Source organism: Somniosus microcephalus, chromosome 8 (genome assembly GCF_052327205.1).
Source record: "Somniosus microcephalus isolate GS21.2 chromosome 8, FLI_Smic_1.0, whole genome shotgun sequence".
In the NCBI taxonomy this organism is placed as follows: domain Eukaryota; kingdom Metazoa; phylum Chordata; class Chondrichthyes; order Squaliformes; family Somniosidae; genus Somniosus; species Somniosus microcephalus.
The window spans coordinates 264,120,187-264,137,659 of NC_140994.1; the positions used below are offsets into that span (position 1 = coordinate 264,120,187).

General features: G+C 47.7%; 1 protein-coding gene across 3 annotated transcripts in view; it reads left to right on the plus strand.

Moving 5' to 3' along the window:
* Nucleotides 1-16,611, plus strand: part of ndst1b (N-deacetylase/N-sulfotransferase (heparan glucosaminyl) 1b) — a 379,285-nt gene extending 362,674 nt beyond the window's left edge. For all 3 annotated transcript variants that reach the window (XM_085996019.1, XM_085996018.1, XM_085996020.1), the window contains one exon: nucleotides 12,209-16,611. In XM_085996019.1, coding sequence (XP_085852145.1) covers nucleotides 12,209-12,328 — 120 coding nt within the window. In that variant the 3' untranslated portion in view covers nucleotides 12,329-16,611. The remainder of the gene's footprint in view (nucleotides 1-12,208) is intronic.
* The last annotated feature ends 862 nt before the right edge of the window (nucleotides 16,612-17,473 follow it).

Genomic DNA, 17,473 nt, shown 5'->3' on the forward strand with positions numbered 1-17,473 from the left:
GAACTGGCCTCCACCGCCTCTGTGGCAGGGAATTCCACAGGTTCACCACTCTCTGGGTGAGGAAATTCCTCCTCATTTCAGTCCTAAATGGCTTACCCCTTATCCTTAGACTATGACCCCTGGTTCTGGACTCCCCGGCCATCAGAAACATCCTTCCTGCATCTAGTCTTCAGCGACTGGTGCACAAGAACACCCAGGTCTCTTTGCACTTCCCCTTCTCCCAATCTATTGCCATTCAAATAATAATCTGCCTTCCTGTTTTTGCCACCAAAGTGGATAACCTCACATTTATCCACATTATAGTGCATTTGCCATGTTTCTGCCCTATCACCCAACCTGTCCAAATCGTACTGGAGTTTCACAACATCCTCCTCACAGCTTACCCTCCCACCCAGCTTTGCGTCATCTGCAAATTTGGAGATATTACATCCAATTCCCTCGTCCAGATCATTAATATATATTGTGAACAGCTGGGGTCCTAGGACCGATCCTTGTGGTACCCCACTAGTCACTGCCTGCCACTTGGAAAACGACCCGTTTATTCCAACTCTTTGCTTTCTGTCCGCCAACCAGTTCTCTATCCAAGTCAATACCTTGCCCCCAAGCCCATGTGCCTTAATTTTGCACGCTAATCTCTTATGTGGGACCTTATCGAAAGCCTTCTGAAAGTCCAAATACACCACATCCACTGGTTCTCCCTTATCTATTTTACCAGTTACATCCTCAAAAAATTCCACGTGATTAGTCAAGCATGATTTACCTTTTGTAAATCCATGTTGACTTTGTCCGATCCTGTCACTGCTTTCCAAGTGCTCTGCTATTACACCTTTTATAATAGACTCTAGCATTTTCCCCACGACTGATGTCAGGCTTACCGGTCCATAATTCCCTGCTTTTTCTCTACCACCTTTTTTGAATAATGGGGTAACACTAGCTACCCTCCAATCCATGGGTACTGTTCCAGAGTCTATCGAGTTCTGGAAGATGACCAGCAATGCATCTACTACTTCTAGGGCCACTTCCTTAAGTACCCTGGGATGTAGATTATCAGGCCTTGGGGATTTATCGGCCTTCAGTCCCATCAATTTTCCTAACACCATTTCCCTACAAATACTGATTTCTTTCAGTTCCACCCTTTCATCAGATCCTATGTTCCCTGGCATCTCTGGGAGGTTATTTGTGTCCTCCTTTGTGAAGACAGAACCAAAGTATGAATTTAGTTGGTCTGCCATTTCTTTGTTTCCCATTATAAATTCTCCTGATTCTGACTGCAAGGGACCTACGCTTGACTTCACCAATCTTTTTCTCTTCACATATCTATAAAAGCTTTTACAGTCAGTTTTTATGTTCCCAGCAAGCTTACTCTCATATTCTATTTTCCCTTTCTTAATTAATCCCTTTGCCCTCCTTTGTTGACTCCTAAACTGCTCCCAATCCTCAGGATTATTGCTTTTTCTAGCCAGTTTATATGTCCTCTCCTTGGATCTTATGCTATCCCTAATTTCCCTTGTTAGCCACGGTTGAGTCACCTTTTTTGTTTTATTTTTATGCCAAACTGGGATGAACAAATTCTGTAGCTCATCCATTCGGTCTTTGAATGTTTGCCATTGCCTATCCACCGTCAACCCTTTGAGTGCCATTCCCCAATCAATCCTACCCAACTCGCTCCTCAGACCATCGTAGTTTCCTTTATTTAAATTGAGGACCCTAGTCTCTGAGTCAACTACTTCATTCTCCATCTTAATGAAGAATTCAATCATATTATGATCGCTCCGACCCAAGGGGCCTCTTACAACAAGATTGCTAATTAATCCTTTCTCGTTACATAATACCCAGTCTAAGATGGCCTGATCTCTGGTTGGTTCCTCGACATATTGGTCCAGGAAACCATCCCGTAAACACTCCAGGAATTCCTCCTCCACAGTATTGTTACTAATTTGGTTGGCCCAATCTATATGTAGATTAAAGTCACCCATGATGATTGCTGTGCCCTTATTGCACACTTCTTTAATTTCCCTTTTAATGCCATCCCCAACCTCCGCCTTACTGTTGGGAGGTCTATATACCACTCCCACTAATGTTTTTTTCCCCTTAGTATTTCTCAATTCTGCCCATACAGATTCCACATCATCAGAGCTAATATCCTTCATTACAATTGTATTAATCCCTTCTTTAACCAGTAATGCTACCCCACCTCCCTTTCCTTTTTGCCTATCTTTCCTGAATATCGAATACCCCTGGATGTTGAGTTCCCAGTCTTGGCCATCCTTGAGCCACATTTCCGTAATCCCAACCAAATCATATTCGTTTACCTCTATTTGCGCAGCCAATTCGTCCACCTTATTACAAATGCTCCTCGGATTAAGACACAAAGCTTTCAGGCCTGTTTTTTTAACGCTCTTAGACCTATTAGAATTATTATTTACTGTGGCCACGTTTGATTTAAACCGTTGATTTCTCTGACTGCCACTTTTGTTTTTCTCCTTCCTATCTTTTGCTTTTATCACTGTTTCCCTTTCCTCTGTCTCCCTGCTCAGGTTCCCAACCCCCTGCCATTTTAGTTTAAACCCCCCCGAACAGTGCTAGCAAACCTCCCCGCAAGGATATTTGTCCCGTTCTGGTTCAGGTGCAACCCGTCCGACTTGTACAAGTCCCACCTTCCCCAGAAGCAGACCCAGTGATCCAGGAAACTAAAGCCCTCCCTCCTGCACCAACTCTTTAGCCACGCATTCATCTGCTCTATCCTCCTATTCCTATACTCACTAGCACGTGGCACCGGGAGTAATCGAGAGATTACAACCTTTGAGGTCCTGCTCTTTAATCTGCTACCTAGCTCCCTAAATTCTTGCTGGAGGACCTCATCCCTCTTCCTACCCATGTCATTGGTCCCAATGTGAACCACGACCTCTGACTGTTCACCCTCCCCCTTCAGAATGCCCTGCAGCCGTTCAGTGACATCCTTGACCCTGGAACCAGGAAGGCAACAAACCATCCTGGAGTCACGTCTACGGCCACAGAAACGCCTATCTGTTCCCCTTACAATCGAATCCCCTACCACTATTGCTCTCCCACTCTTTTTCCTCCCTTCCTGAGCAGCAGAAGCACCCCTGGTGCCAGGAAGTTGGCTGCTGCTGCCTTCCTCTGGTAAGTCAACCCCCTCAACAATATCCAAATCGGTATACCTGTTTGAGAGGGGGATGGCCACAGGGGTCCCCTGCACTACCTGCCTGCCTCTACTGCTCTGCCTGATGGTCACCCATTTCCCTTGTGCAGCCTTTACCTGCGGTGTGACCAACTCACTAAACGTGTTATCCACGACCCTCTCAGCATCGTGAATGCTCCAAAGCCCATCCATCCGCAGCTCCAGCGCCGCAATGCGGTCTGCTAGCAGCTGCAGCTGGATGCATTTCTGGCACACATGGTCGTCAGGGATACTGGCAGTGTCCCTGAATTCCCACATAGAGCAAGAGGAGCATAACACGGGGCTGGGCTGTCCTGACATGACTTACCCTTTAATTAATTTAAATTAAATCAATACCACCAATTTAATGATATACTCAAGGGCGCTTGCCTGCCAGCAGTCCCCGCTACACCACAGAGACCCTAGAAACTATAAACCACAGAATTTAAGTTTTGTAAAGAAGGAGAAAGAGTAAATACTTACCAACCAATCACTTACCCGCTTTCTGGTGATGTCACACTTGGATTACTTTTTACCTCTCTCCTTCCCTCGGACTTTGGAGATTGGAGACTGGTTGGCCTTACCTGGTCTCGGAGCTGTTTTTGAACTCGCCGCCGCTCAGCCTCGTTCCCTCGCAGGTCTGCACGCCTGCCTCCGAGTGCTGTGTGATTGGCCCCTGGAATGAATCTGCAGGCTCTTTCTAGATCTGTGTTTGTGATGTGGCAGGAAGACTTTGCTCTCTCTATTAAAGGTGCAGACAAACAGGTCTCCAATATTTTTGCTGATGCTGAGAATTCAGCCAAGGCAGCTTCAGTTGAGTTCTGGTGATCAAATGTATCCTTTCTTTACCGTTTTATGCAGTCAGAAATCTTAACTTTGTGACTTCACTCTCTCCGCATGCTCTTGCTGCAATTGTACAGGGCTTTGGTGAGCCCATAGCTGGAGTACTGTGCACAGTTTCGGTCTCCTTATCCGAGGAAGGATATACTTGCCTTAGAGGGAGTGCAACGAAGGTTCGCTAGTTTGATCCCTGGGATGAGGGGATTGCCCTATGAGGAGAGATTGAGTAGACTAGGCCTGTATTCCTTTGTGTTTAGAAGAATGAGAGGTGATCTCATTGAAATATGTAAGATTCTGAAGGGGAATAGATGCTGAGAGGCTGTTTCCCCCTGGCTGGAGAGTCTAGAACCAGGGGTCACAGTCTCAGGATAAGGGGTCGGCCATTTAGGACTGCGATGAGGAGAAATGTCTTCACTCAGAGGGTGGTGAATCTTTGGAATTCTCTACCCCAGAGGGCTGTGGAGGCTCAGTCGTCGAGTATATTCAAGGCTGAGATCGATAGATTTTTGGACTCGAGGGGAATCCAGGGATATGGAGATCGGGCGGGAAGTGGAGTTGAGGTCGAAGGTCAGCCATGACCTTATTGAATGGCGGAGCAGGCTCGAGGGGCCGTATGGCCGACTCCTGCTCTTTATTCTTATGTGAGAGGGGTCTGTGAATTCAAAATGCTGGCCACTCAAACAATTCAGCTGTGACTTTCAAGCTTATTTATAGTCATTATTAATTGTCAGCTTGGCAGCTCTCTTGTCTCTGAGTCAGGAGGTCATGGGATCAAGTCCCACTCCAGGACTTGAGCACAAATTCTACTTTGACAGCACAGCGCAGTACTGAGGGAGTGCTGCACTATCAGAGGGGCAGTACTGAGGGAGTGCCGCACTGTCAGCGGGGCAGTACTGAGGGAGCGCTGCGCTGTCGGAGTGGTAGTACTGAGGGAGCGCCGCACTGTCGGAGGGGCAGTACTGAGGGAGCGCTGCGCTGTCGGAGGGGCAGTACTTAGGGAGCGCTGCGCTGTCGGAGGGGCAGTACTGAGGGAGCGCTGCACTGTCGGAGGGGCAGTACTGAGGGAGCGCTGCACTGTTGGAGGGGCAGTACTGAGGGAGTGCCGCACTGTCAGAGGGGCAGTACTGAGGGAGTGCCGCACTGTTGGAGGGGCAGTACTGAGGGAGCGCTGCACTGTCAGAGGTGATCCCCTTTAGATGAGATTTTAACCTAATCCTGTTGTACTGACTCGGGAAGATATAAAGATCCCAGGGCAGTATTTAAAGAACAGGGGCTTCACCCAGTGTTTTTTTTTTTTGCCAGCATTCCTCCTTCTACCAACAGATCATTGACTATTCATCTCATATGGGAATGGTAGCGTAGTGGTAATGTCACTGGGCTAGTAATCTAGGGGTCTGGACTAACGATCCAGAGATATGAGTTCAAATCCCACTGGAGAATTTAAATTCAGTTAATTAAATAAATCTGGAATAAAAAGCTAGTATCAGTGATGGTAATCGTGAAACTATCGGATTGTCGTAAAAACCCATCTGGTTCACTAATGTCCTTTACGGAAGGAAATCTACTGTCCTTACCCGGTCTGGCCTATATGTGACTCCAGACCCACAGCAAAGTGGTTGACTCTTAACTGCCCTCTGAAATGGCCCAGCGAGACACTCAGTTGTAACTAACCGCTACAAATAATAATAAGAAGAAACCGGATGGACCACCCGGCATCGACCTCGGCACCGGCTATGGAAACGGCAATGGCACACACAGCCCAGTCAACCCTACAAAGTCCTCCTCACCAACATCTGGGGACTTGTGCCAAAATTGGGAGAGCTGTCCCACAGGCTAGTCAAGCAACAGCCTGACATAGTCATCCTCACAGAATCATACCTTTCAGCCAATGTCCCAAACCCCTCCATCACCATCCCTGGGTATGTCCTGTCCCACCAGCAGGACAGACCCACCAGGGGCGGTGGCACAGTGGTATACAGTCGAGAGGGAGTCCTCAACATTGACTCCGGACCCCATGAAGTCTCATGGCTTCAGGTCAAGCATGGGCAAGGAAACTTCCTGCTGATTACCACCTACCGCCCTCCCTCAGCTGATGAATCAGTACTCCTCCATGTTGAACACCACTTGGAAGAAGCACTGAGAGTAGCAAGGGCACCGAATGCACTCTGGGTGAGGGACTTCAATGTCCATCACCAAGAGTGGCTCGGTAGCACCAATACTGACCGAACTGGCCAAGTCCTGAAGGACATAACTGCCAGTCTGGGCCTGCGACAGGTGGTGAGAGAACCAACACGAGGGAAAGAACATAAGAAATAGGAGCAAGAGTAGGCCATTCGGCCCTTCGAGCCTGCTCCGTCATTCAATGAGATCATGGCTGATCTTCTGCCTCAACTCCATTCACCGGTCCTATCACCATATCCCTTGATGCCCTTACTAGTCAGAAATCTATCGACTTCTGTTTTGAATATATCCAATGACTGAGCCTCCACAGCCCTCTGGGGTAGAGAATTCCAAAGATTCACCACCCTCTGAGTGAAGAAATTTCTTCTCATCTCAGTCCTGAATGGCCTACCCTTTATCCTGAGGCTGTGGCCTCTGGTTCTAGACTCCCCAGCCAAGGGAAACATTCTCCCAGCATCCATCCTATCAAGCCCTGTAATAATTTTGTATGCTTCAATGAGATCCCCTCTCATTCTTCTGAATTCAAGAGAATACAGGCCTAGTTTACTCAATCTCTTCTCATACGACAGTCCCGCCATCCCAGGAATCAATCTCATGAACCTTCGTTGCACTCCCTCTATGGCAAGTATATCCTTCCTTAGGTAAGGTGACCAAAATTGTACACAGTACTCCAGGTGTGGTCTCACCAAGGCCCTATATAATTGGAGTAAGACTTCTTTACTCCTGTACTCAAATCCTCTTGTAATGAAGGCCAGCATAACATTTGCCTTCCGAATGGCTTGCTGCACCTGCACATTCACTTTCAGTGATTCATGAACAAGGACACCCAGGTCCCTTTGAGCATCTGCATTCCCCAATCTTTCACCATTTAGGAAATACTCTGCCTTTCTGTTTTTTCTACCAAAGTGGATAACTTCACATTTATCCACATTATATTCCATCTGCCATGTTCTCGCCCACTCACTGAGCCTGTCGAGATCCCCTTGAAGCCTCTTCACATCCTCTTCGCAACTGACACTGCCACCTAGCTTTGTGTCATCAGCAAATTTGGAAATGTTACATTTAGTCCCCTCATCCAAATCATTGATATAGATTGTGAATAGCTGGGGCCCAAGCACCGATCCTTGCGGTACCCCACTAGTCACAGCCTGCCATCCTGAAAAAGACCTGTTTATCCCTACTCTTTGTTTTCTGTCTGTTAACCAATTCTCAATCCATGCTAGTATATTACCCCCAATTCCATGTGTCCTAATTTTGTTCACCAACCTCTTGTGTGGGACCTTATCGAAGGCCTTCTGAAAATCCAGATACACCACATCTACCAGTTCCCCTTTGTCTACTCCACTAGTTACATCCTCAAAGAACTCCAATAGGTTTGTCAAACAGGATTTCCCTTTCATAAATCCATGTTGACTCTGCCCAATCTTACTATTAGTTTCTAAGTGCCCAGTTATTGCATCCTTTATAATAGATTCCAGCATTTTCCCAACTACTGATGTGAGGCTAACAGGTCTGTAGTTCCTCGTTTTCTCTCTCCCTCCTTTCTTAAATAGTGGGGTTACATTTGCTATCCTCCAATCTGCAGGAACCGTTCCAGAATCTATAGAATTTTGGAAGATGACAGCCAATGTGTCCACTATTCCAATGGCCACCTCTTTCAAAACCCTAGGATGTAGGTCATCCGCTCCTTGAGATTTATCGACTTTTAGTCCCATTAATTTTGCTAGTACTGTTTTTTTACTAATAATTTCTTTAAGTTCCTCATTCTCGTCACACCCTTGGTTTACTCATATTTCTGGGAGGTTTTTTGTGTCTTCCTCCGTGAAGACAGAAACAAAGTATTTATTTAATTTACCTGCCATTTCCTCATTCCCCATTATAAATTCTCCCGTCTCTGACTGTAAAGGACCTACATTTACCTTTGCCAGTCTTTTCCTTTTCACATACCTATAGAAGCTTTTACAATCCATTTTTATATTTTTCGCTAGTTTATGCTCATATTCCATTTTCCCTTTCTTTATCAATTTCTTGGTCCCCCTTTGCTGATTTCTAAAAAGATCTCAATCCTCAGGCTGACCGCTTTTTCTGGCAACTTTATAAGCTTCTTCCTTTGACTTAATACTAGCTTTAATTTCTTTTGTTAGCCATGGTTTGATCACTTTTCCTTTTGGGTTTTTATGCCCTAGACGAATATATGTTTGTTGCAAATTATGCATTATTTCCTTGAATGTTAGCCATTGTATGTCCACCTTCATACCTTTTAGTGTAGTCTCCCAATCTACCATGGCCAACTTGTCCCTCATACCCTTGTAGTTTCCTCTGTTTAGATTGAAGACCTTAGTTTCAGATTGGACTACATCACTCTCAAACTTAATGTAAAATTCAATCATATTATGTTCACTTGCCCCTAAAGGCCCCTTTACCACAAGATTATTGATTAGCCCTTTCTCATTACACAGTGCATGCAGTGAAGAGGCATTGGGGCAAGAGCCTCAGAATCTTTTTGACCTCATCCTCACCAATCTACCTGTTGCAGATGCATCTGTCCATGACAGCATTGGCAGCAGTGACCACCGCACAGTCATTGTGGAGACGAAGTCCCGTCTTCACACTGAGGACACCCTCCATCGTGTTGTGTCGCACTACCACCATGCTAAATGGGATAGATTCAGAACAGATCTAGCAGCTCAAAGCTGAGCATCCATGAGGCGCTGTGGGCCATCAGCATCAGCAGAATTGTATTCCACCACAATCTGTAACCTCATGGCCCGGCATATCCCTCACTCTGCCATTACCACCAAGCCAGGGGACCAACCCTGGTTCAACAGCGAGTGTAGAAGAGCATGCCAGGAGCAGCACCAGGCGTACCTAAAAATGAGGTGCCAACCTGGGGAAGCTGCAACACAGGACTACATGCATGCTAAAAAGCGGAAGCAGCATTCTATAGACAGGGCTAAGCGATCCCACAATCAACAGATCAGATCAAAGCTCTGCAGTCCTACCACATCCAGTCGTGAATGGTGGTGGACCATTAACAACTAATGGGAGGAGGAGGCGCCAAGAATATCCCCATCCTCAATGATGGTGGAGCCTAGCACGTGAGTGCAAAAGACAAGGCTGAAGCATTTGCAACCAACTTCAGCCAGAAGTGTCGAGTGGATGATCCATATCGGCCTACTCCCGAGGTCCCCACCAGTCTTCAGCCAATTCGATTCACTCCACGTGATATCAAGAAACGGCTGAGCGCACTGGATACAGCAAAGGCTATGGGCCCCAACAACATCCCGGCTATCGTGCTGAAGACTTGTGCTCCAGAACTAGCCACGCCTCTAGCCAAGCTGTTCCAGTACAGCTACAACACTGGCATCTATCCGACAATGTGGAAAACTGCCCAGGTATGTCCTGTCCACAAAAAGCAGAACAAATCCAACCCGGCCAATTACCGCCCCATCAGCCTATTCTCAATCATCAGCAAAGCGATGGAGGGTGTCATCGACAGTGCTATCAAGCGGCACTTACTCACCAATAACCTGCTCACTGATGCCCAGTTTGGGTTCCGCCAAGACCACTCGGCTCCAGACCTCATTACAGCCTTGGTCCAAACATGGACAATGGAGCTGAATTCCAGAGGTGAGGTGCGAGTGACTGCCCTTGACATCAAGGCAGCATTTGACTGAGTGTGGCATCAAGGAGCCCTCGTAAAGCTGAAGTCAATGGGAATCAGGGAATACGCTCCACTGGCTGGAGTCATACCTAGCACAAAGGAAGATGGTTGTGGTGATTGAAGGTCAATCATCACAGCCCCAGGACATCGCTGCAGGAGTTCCTCAGGGCAGTGTCCTAGGCCCAACCATCTTCAGCTGCTTCATCAATGACCTTCCCTCCAATATAATGTCAGAAATGGGGATGTTCGCTGATGACTGCACAGTGTTCAGCGCCATTCACAACTCCACAGATAATGAAGCAGTCCATGCCCGCATGCAACAAGACCTGGACCACGTTCAGGCTTGGGCTGATAAGTGGCAGGTAACATTCGCGCCACAGAAGGGCCAGGCAATGACTATCTGTAACAAGCGAGAGTCTAACCACCTCCCCTTGACATTACCATCGCCGAATCCCCCACTGTCAACACCCTGGGGGTCACCATTAACCAGAAACTTAACTGGACCAACCACTTAAATACTGTGGCAACAAGAGCAGGTCAGAGGCTAGGTATTCTGCGGTGAGTGTCTCACCTCCTGACTCCCCAAAGCCTTTCCACCATCTACAAGGCACAAGTAAGGAGTGTGATGGAATACTCTCCACTTGCCTGGATGAGTGCAGCTCCAACAACACTCAAGAAGTTCGATACCATCCAGGACAAAGCAGCCCGTTTGATTGGCACCCCATCCACCACCTTAAACATTCACTCCCTCCACCACTGGCGTACCGTGGCTGCAGTGTGTACCATCTACAAGATGCACTGCAGTAACTCGCCAAGGCTTCTTCGGCAGCACCTCCCAAACCCGCGACCTCTTCCACCTAGAAGGACGAGGGCAGCAGGCGCATGGGAACACCACCACCTCCAAGTTCCCCTCCAAGTCACACACCATCCTGACTTGGAAGTATATCGCCGATCCTTCATCGTCGCTGGGTCAAAATCCTGGAACTCCTTCCCTAACAGCACTGTGGGAGTACCATCACCACACGGACTGCAGCGGTTCAAGAAGGCGGCTCACCACCACCTTCTCGAGGGCAATTAGGAATGGGCAATAAATGCTGGCCTTGCCAGCAACGCCCAGATCTCATAAACGAATAAAAAAACATTTTTTAAAAATCTGCTCGTAGGGTCTTACTGCGTAAAGTGGCTGCCACGTTTGTCGACGTAATAACATTGTAATTCAACGCCACAACACAGTGATCAGGAAAGCTGAACGAACGTTCGACTTGCAATTAAAAATGATTAGGTTCACCAGAGTGTGATACTGTGTGTCGTACAGACCAGGCGGTCCTAGCTTTGACCATCTGCTTTGAACAACTGCTGAGTTGGATTGTCTAATGGGAAGCCAGCAATTGCCCCCACCATCCCTGAACCAAGAGGGAATAAGCCAGGCTTCCCGTTCCTGATTGTATCCAGCGATCCCTGCTGGAGATTGCACGTGCGAGTATCGGGTTTTGTCACCGTAGTGTTAGGTGTGACACCCCCCACCCCCCTCCGTGCCAATTAGCTCAACAACACCACACCATCCAGGCTTACACACAATGAACGACTGCTTGGGCAAGATGCCATGGTACTTTCAGTGCCTGTAGACCTGTACCCCAATCTGCGTTACTGCCTTAAAGACAGTAGGGGGAAGGGGGATTGAGTTGGAGTCACAAGGCTGTCTATTGCTGGTTAAGCAACATCTCAATTTTAAAATTCTCATCCTTGTTTTCAAATCCCTCCGTGGCCTCGCCCCTCCCTATCGCTGTAACCTCCTCCAACCCTCCGAGATATCTGCGCTCCTCTAATTCTGGCCTCTTGTGCATCCCCAATTTTAATTGCTCCACCATTGGCGGCCGTGCCTTCAGCTGCCTGGGCCCTAAGCTCTGGAATTCCCTCCCTAAACCTCTCCTCCTTTAAGATGCTCCTTAAAACCTACCCCTTTGACTAAGCTTTGGGGCATCTGCCCTAATTTCTCCTTATGTGGCTCGGTGTCAAATTCTGTTTGATAATCGCTCCTGTGAAGCGCCTTGGGGTGTTTTACTACGTTAAAGGCGCTATATAAATACAAGTTGTTGTTGTCGTCGTTGGAACTGATACGAGTTTCCTTCGTCCGTTACTGGCTGGACTGCCATACGATCTAGTAGCCTCTGCGAGTGGTTGGGATTGCTTTCATCTACCGTTCTGTTGCTGCTGTGGGAGAGAGGCAGTCACAGTGCCGTGCTGCCAATGCAGTACTGGCTTCCTTTTGAATGTTTTATTAAATTGCATTTCTAAGTCTTTATGATGGTAACAGTCGTTGCGCTTTCTTTTTCCTTCCACAGTCGAGAGCCTTTTTGAGAGAATACTATAGGGATACCAACATCGAGCTTTCGAAGCTCCTGTATAAACTGGGGCAGACCCTGCCCACATGGTTAAGAGAAGAGCTCCAAAACAACAGGTAGCTGTCCGACACGCAACAAAGGGTGAACTCGTGCATCGGTGCTTCAAACAGTTCTCCAAGGAGATCAAGCCGAAATTTCAGTCTCATCGTCATTCATCTGTCAAGGGCCTGGTCTATTCCTTTCTGAGTACTGATTGGGTCTCCAGGGACGATGGAAGCATTCAACATTGCTGATGGTTTACTGGCCCTGTGGGGAGTCTGCCGCTTATTATTTAAGTGCTGACTGGATGCTCGTGACGATCATTGTATATTTCCATCTCTGTGCTGTGATAACTTCTCCAGGAGGGCCAGAAGGGAGTGAAGTCTGCAAGCAATAATTGGTTCCTCAAGGCATTGGTGGAGTTCAGTCCAGACCCGTGCATACATCTACTGAAGTGTTGCGGTACATGACCATTATTCAGTTTTGACTGGCTCTCAAGAGAGGTTAGTCTCTTGATTTTCGAGATCGCAAGGGTTCAACGTGAGGGAAATGTCTCTTGTCCTTCGGAATGTTGGAATTTCTATTCAGGGAGGTCCCAGCAAGGACTCCTCTCTTTCCCCCTACACACAACATTTGGTTCAGAAAGACTTCGCCTTAAGAGGGTTGCGTTTGATTGTCTCCCTAAGGAGCTCTGTACTGAAGTGTTTACCGCCTTTTCCTCAGCGAGGGTTTTTTGAAGTCTCTAATGGGACGGATGCACACAGACTCCACACTACAGTGTGATGCTGTGCAAAGCTGGCAGTCAGGTGAACCCGACTAAACGGCAACTCCTTCCGTCAAAGGCCTGAGATGAGAGGGCCATTTGTGTACAGTAGAACCAGACTCACGTGAAAAAACAATTCAAAATGACCACTATTTCTTTAATCTCACTTGTAACACTTTGCAGCTAAATCCTAAGTATCAGATTCCCCCCCCTCCCCACCCCCAGATTAGATTTATACTCTTGTTCAGAGGGACGCCATCACTTTTCTACACACGCTCTTTTACAGAAAGCTGTTACAAACTGTTGAAGATAAGTGTCCACGTGTCGGCCACAAGGCGCTGTCGATTACTATGAATGCAATCGAGTTCCCCAGATTTGAAGTATGTTAATGGATGGCGTGTGGTGTATTTGGTGTAGTTATGCCATGGTTAAAGGGTGATGTACTCTTGCAACAAGCAGAAATGATGCGTTTCTCTGTTTTACTGGCGAGCCTCGGCCTCGCCCTGGTGTTCAGAGCGTTGCTTCAGCCTCTTGCTGGTTTTGGGTTTGAAATATTTTATTGACTTTTTTTTTAACTTTGGCCCAGAAATTCATCTCGTGCAGTGGCGCAAAACAGACGACGTCGGATCGTTCGCCCGCTATACGCAGCGCCTGGCATTTAGTTCCATTGACTGTAGATATCGGGCGGACCATCCGCTTTTTTAAACAGGGGGGGGGGAAAAAAGTAACAAGGATTGTCCATCTTCATGAAAGAATTTCCACACAGTACCGAGAGCAGATGTGCAGTTCATTTTATACAGCTTTTCCAATTATTCTAGTCTCGGTCAATGAGCCTGAAGAGGCCCGACATTTCATATAGAGGCTTCTGAATTGGGACCAAGTAGGCTCCAGTAGGGAATTATTTTTTGGCAGTATTGTATGTGCCAATGCCAACCATTGCTCCTGTGACCTTGGGTGAGAAGATGTTTCGTGTCTTTGGCTGCTCTCGTTAAGGAGACAGACAAGCTCCATTTTGGTCTTTTAAGGTACAGTCGAACCTCCATTATCAGCACAGTGGCAGGCGGACAATCAAGGTTCCCCAACTCTTGGTCTTGGGTACAGCCACGCCCTCGGCATAAAGAATAACGTGACAGAAACTGGGTTGAGAACCGCCCTTGGGCTGTGAAGTTACCGTGTGTCTGACAGAAGATTGGGGCGAGAGGGTTGTGCATGTGGGACAACAAGGCTTTTCCCCTGTGAAAACTCAGGCGGATAACGGGGAATGCAGATATTTGGTGTGCAGGTAACGGAGATTCTGCTGTAGAATTTTGCGAGACGGAGTTCTGAACAACCCGAAAGTACCTGATGGTGGAAGGGGCTGCTTGTCAGAGGGTCATGAATCAGGAATGGATCCTTTGATGCAGTCTCCCTTTTAATGATTGGAAACCGATGTTTGGATCGAAACTTGCAGTCTCTTCTTGGCAATAAGTACTTGTGTCTGTCCCCTTTCTCCTCCTCGACGAAAGTCAGCTGCGTCTGAAAAGACAGGACCTCTATCACCTATTTCTCATCTGTGTGTGTGTGGATCTCCGTATAAGATATATCGAAAACCTTCCAGCATTGAGCATCACATGAAACGTGAAGTTTACATCTGTATGAACTTTTAGCAAACCATTATTACAGTAATTTATTAACTTAAAAGTGTTGAAATCTGTAAATTTAAATACCCTGTGATTTACTGTAAGGTTAACACTCTTACCATTGGAATCTGAAACTGTGTAACTGGAGTTTCGACTCTGTTTTAGTTCATTCTAGATGGAACCGAACACTTCGATTTACAAACTTGTGCGTTTAGTTTAATGTCATAGTTTACACTAGTTTACTGCAATTAGCAACAGCCTTGGCTTGGACTCCTGTTGGGGGGGGGGGGCGGGGCGTTCATTTTCCATTTTGCTGACTTGGTGACCGCGCTGTGGGATTTTCTTTTACCCCCCGACACCTTTCGTTTCCGTCATCCATCCCCCCTGCGGGTGAGGGTGGAACATTCGGGGCTGCCAACTGCCTCGCCGCACTTTTAATAGTAATCAGCTGAGGTGGGGGTTGCCAGTGATTTCTTTTTTTGTCGTTTCCACTCTTTCCCCCCCCCCCCCACCCCTCCCAGCCATGACAAAGAGCAGGACTTATTTTTTTATTCATTTATGGGATGTGGGCGTCGCTGGCAAGGCCCAGCATTTATTGCCCGTCCCTAGTCACCCTCGAGAAAGTGGTGGTGAGCCGCCTTCCTGAACCGCTGCAGTCCGTGTGGTGAAGGTGCTCCCACAGTGCTGTTAGGGAGGGAGTTCCAGGATTTTGACCCAGCGACGATGAAGGAACGTCCGATACATTTCCAAGTCAGGATGGTGTGTGACTTGGAGAGGGAACCTGGAGGCGGTGGTGTTCCCATGCGCCTGCTGCCCTTGTCCTTCTAGGTGGAAGAGGTCACGGGTTTGCGAGGTGTTTGGGAGGCCCCAATAAGTACCAAGCTTCTAGTGTTTGGTTAGTCCAACTCACAGCCATGTATTTGGGGGCGCTAAAGGTCCCACCTCTTATTTTTAATTCATGGGCCTAGGAATTCATCTCGGGCGGTGGCGAGAACAGGTGGTATCAGATCGGCCGCTCGTTATACGCAGTGCCTGATAGTCAGTTCCATTGCAGTCAACAGAACTGAATACCAGGCGCTGTGCTTAACAGGCGGCCAATCCGATACCGCCCGTTCCCAGCCACCGCCCGAGACACATTTCTAGGCTACAGACTCTAAACCTGTGCCCCCCACACGGTATTAATTGACTCTTTGCTCAACCAAAAGCCACAACGGCCACCAGGCAAAATGGAGAGTGCCGGGTTTTTTTTTGCGCTCACCGGGGTGGGACGGTCAGTTCCCACTGGGCGTTCGACCCAGAAAACCAGCCAGGAAAATGCCAGGACCGCTCACCCTCACCCTCACCCGCAGCTGGCAGGAGCATGTGCCCAGCGAGTGGGCACCTTGCCCACCGCACTGCCGCACCTGTGCTGTCGCAGCCATTCGGGCGCCTGCGATGTTTCTGTGCATCGCGTCCTATGACACTAAACCTCACCCTCACACGGTGCACAGATCCAGAGGAACAACTGCAATCGCGCGTTAACCCCGCGTCTGCCAGACGCACCGTATCTTAAAAAACCCGCGAAGCAAAGGGTCACGGGTCCTGGGATATAAAGAAGAATTCACAGGACGTGGGGGCACTTCTGTATTATTTGTTAATAGTGTACAATTCCTGAGTGCATTTTTAGTTCGCCTGGTCTGGCTCTGACTAATCGAGTCCTGCACCTCCTCATACGTGGCTTATAAAGCACACCGACAGTGACCACTGTATAAAGTAAAGATAATGACAGTAAATTTAAACAGTCGTGGTTCGGTTTTGTAACATTGTGCAAATAACTTGGAGTTTGTGTTCTCTGAATCATACCGCCACTCACCAATCTCGGAAAGTGTTTTTATATATGAATATATAAAAATGTTTTTGTAAAATTGTCAGTATTGCATTTCCTGCTGTCAAATCCAGTTGTAAAGTCTAGGCATTGTAGATAAAGACTTAACCTTCTGAAAGCTTTGTCCTTTGTGTTTTGAGGTTGTTTTTACAGCCTCCATGTCACCAAACCCTGGGCCTTCACTCTTTGCATAGCAGCCAGACAATAAGCGAATGATCTGTGCAAAAGAAAGAAAGACTTGCGTTTCTCCAGCACCTTTCAGGACGTCCCAAAGCACTTTACAGCCAATGAAGCGGAGTCACTGTTGTAATGTGGGAAATGCGGCAGCCAATTTGCGCACAGCAAGCTCCCACAAACAGCAATGTGATAATGACCAGATAAAATGTTTTAGTGATGTTGATTGAGGGACAAATATTGGCCCCAGGACGAACTCCCCCTGCTGTTGTTCGAATAGTGCCATGGAATCTCTAACATCCACCTGAGAGAGCAGACGGGGCCTCGGTTTAACGTCTCATCCGAAACACGGCACCCCCGGCAGTGCAGCACTCCCTCAGCACTGCGCTGGGAGAGTCAGCCTAGCTTTTATGTGCTCAAGTCTCTGGAGTGGGACTTGAACCCACAACCTTCGGACTCAAGAGGCGAGAGTGCTGCCCACTGAGCCACGGCTGACACTGTGCAGGCACACGCTCTGTTGCTGCACCATTCCCCTTACTTCAGCGACGTACCCAGACACTGGAACCGCAGGATCCTTGTACAAGGCCGACTGATGGATGTGTGCCATCGCAAGCAGCAACTACCATTGGCCACTCTTGACCCAATGTAGTCATCATTTCAGCCGGCTTTCACTCCACGTTACAACGGAGGCTGTAATCAGCTATCGACACGGGTCATTTCAAACGGCAGATGTTCAGTACATTCATAGTATCTACAGCACAGAAACAGGCCATTCGGCCCAACTGGTCCGTGCCAGTGTTTATGCT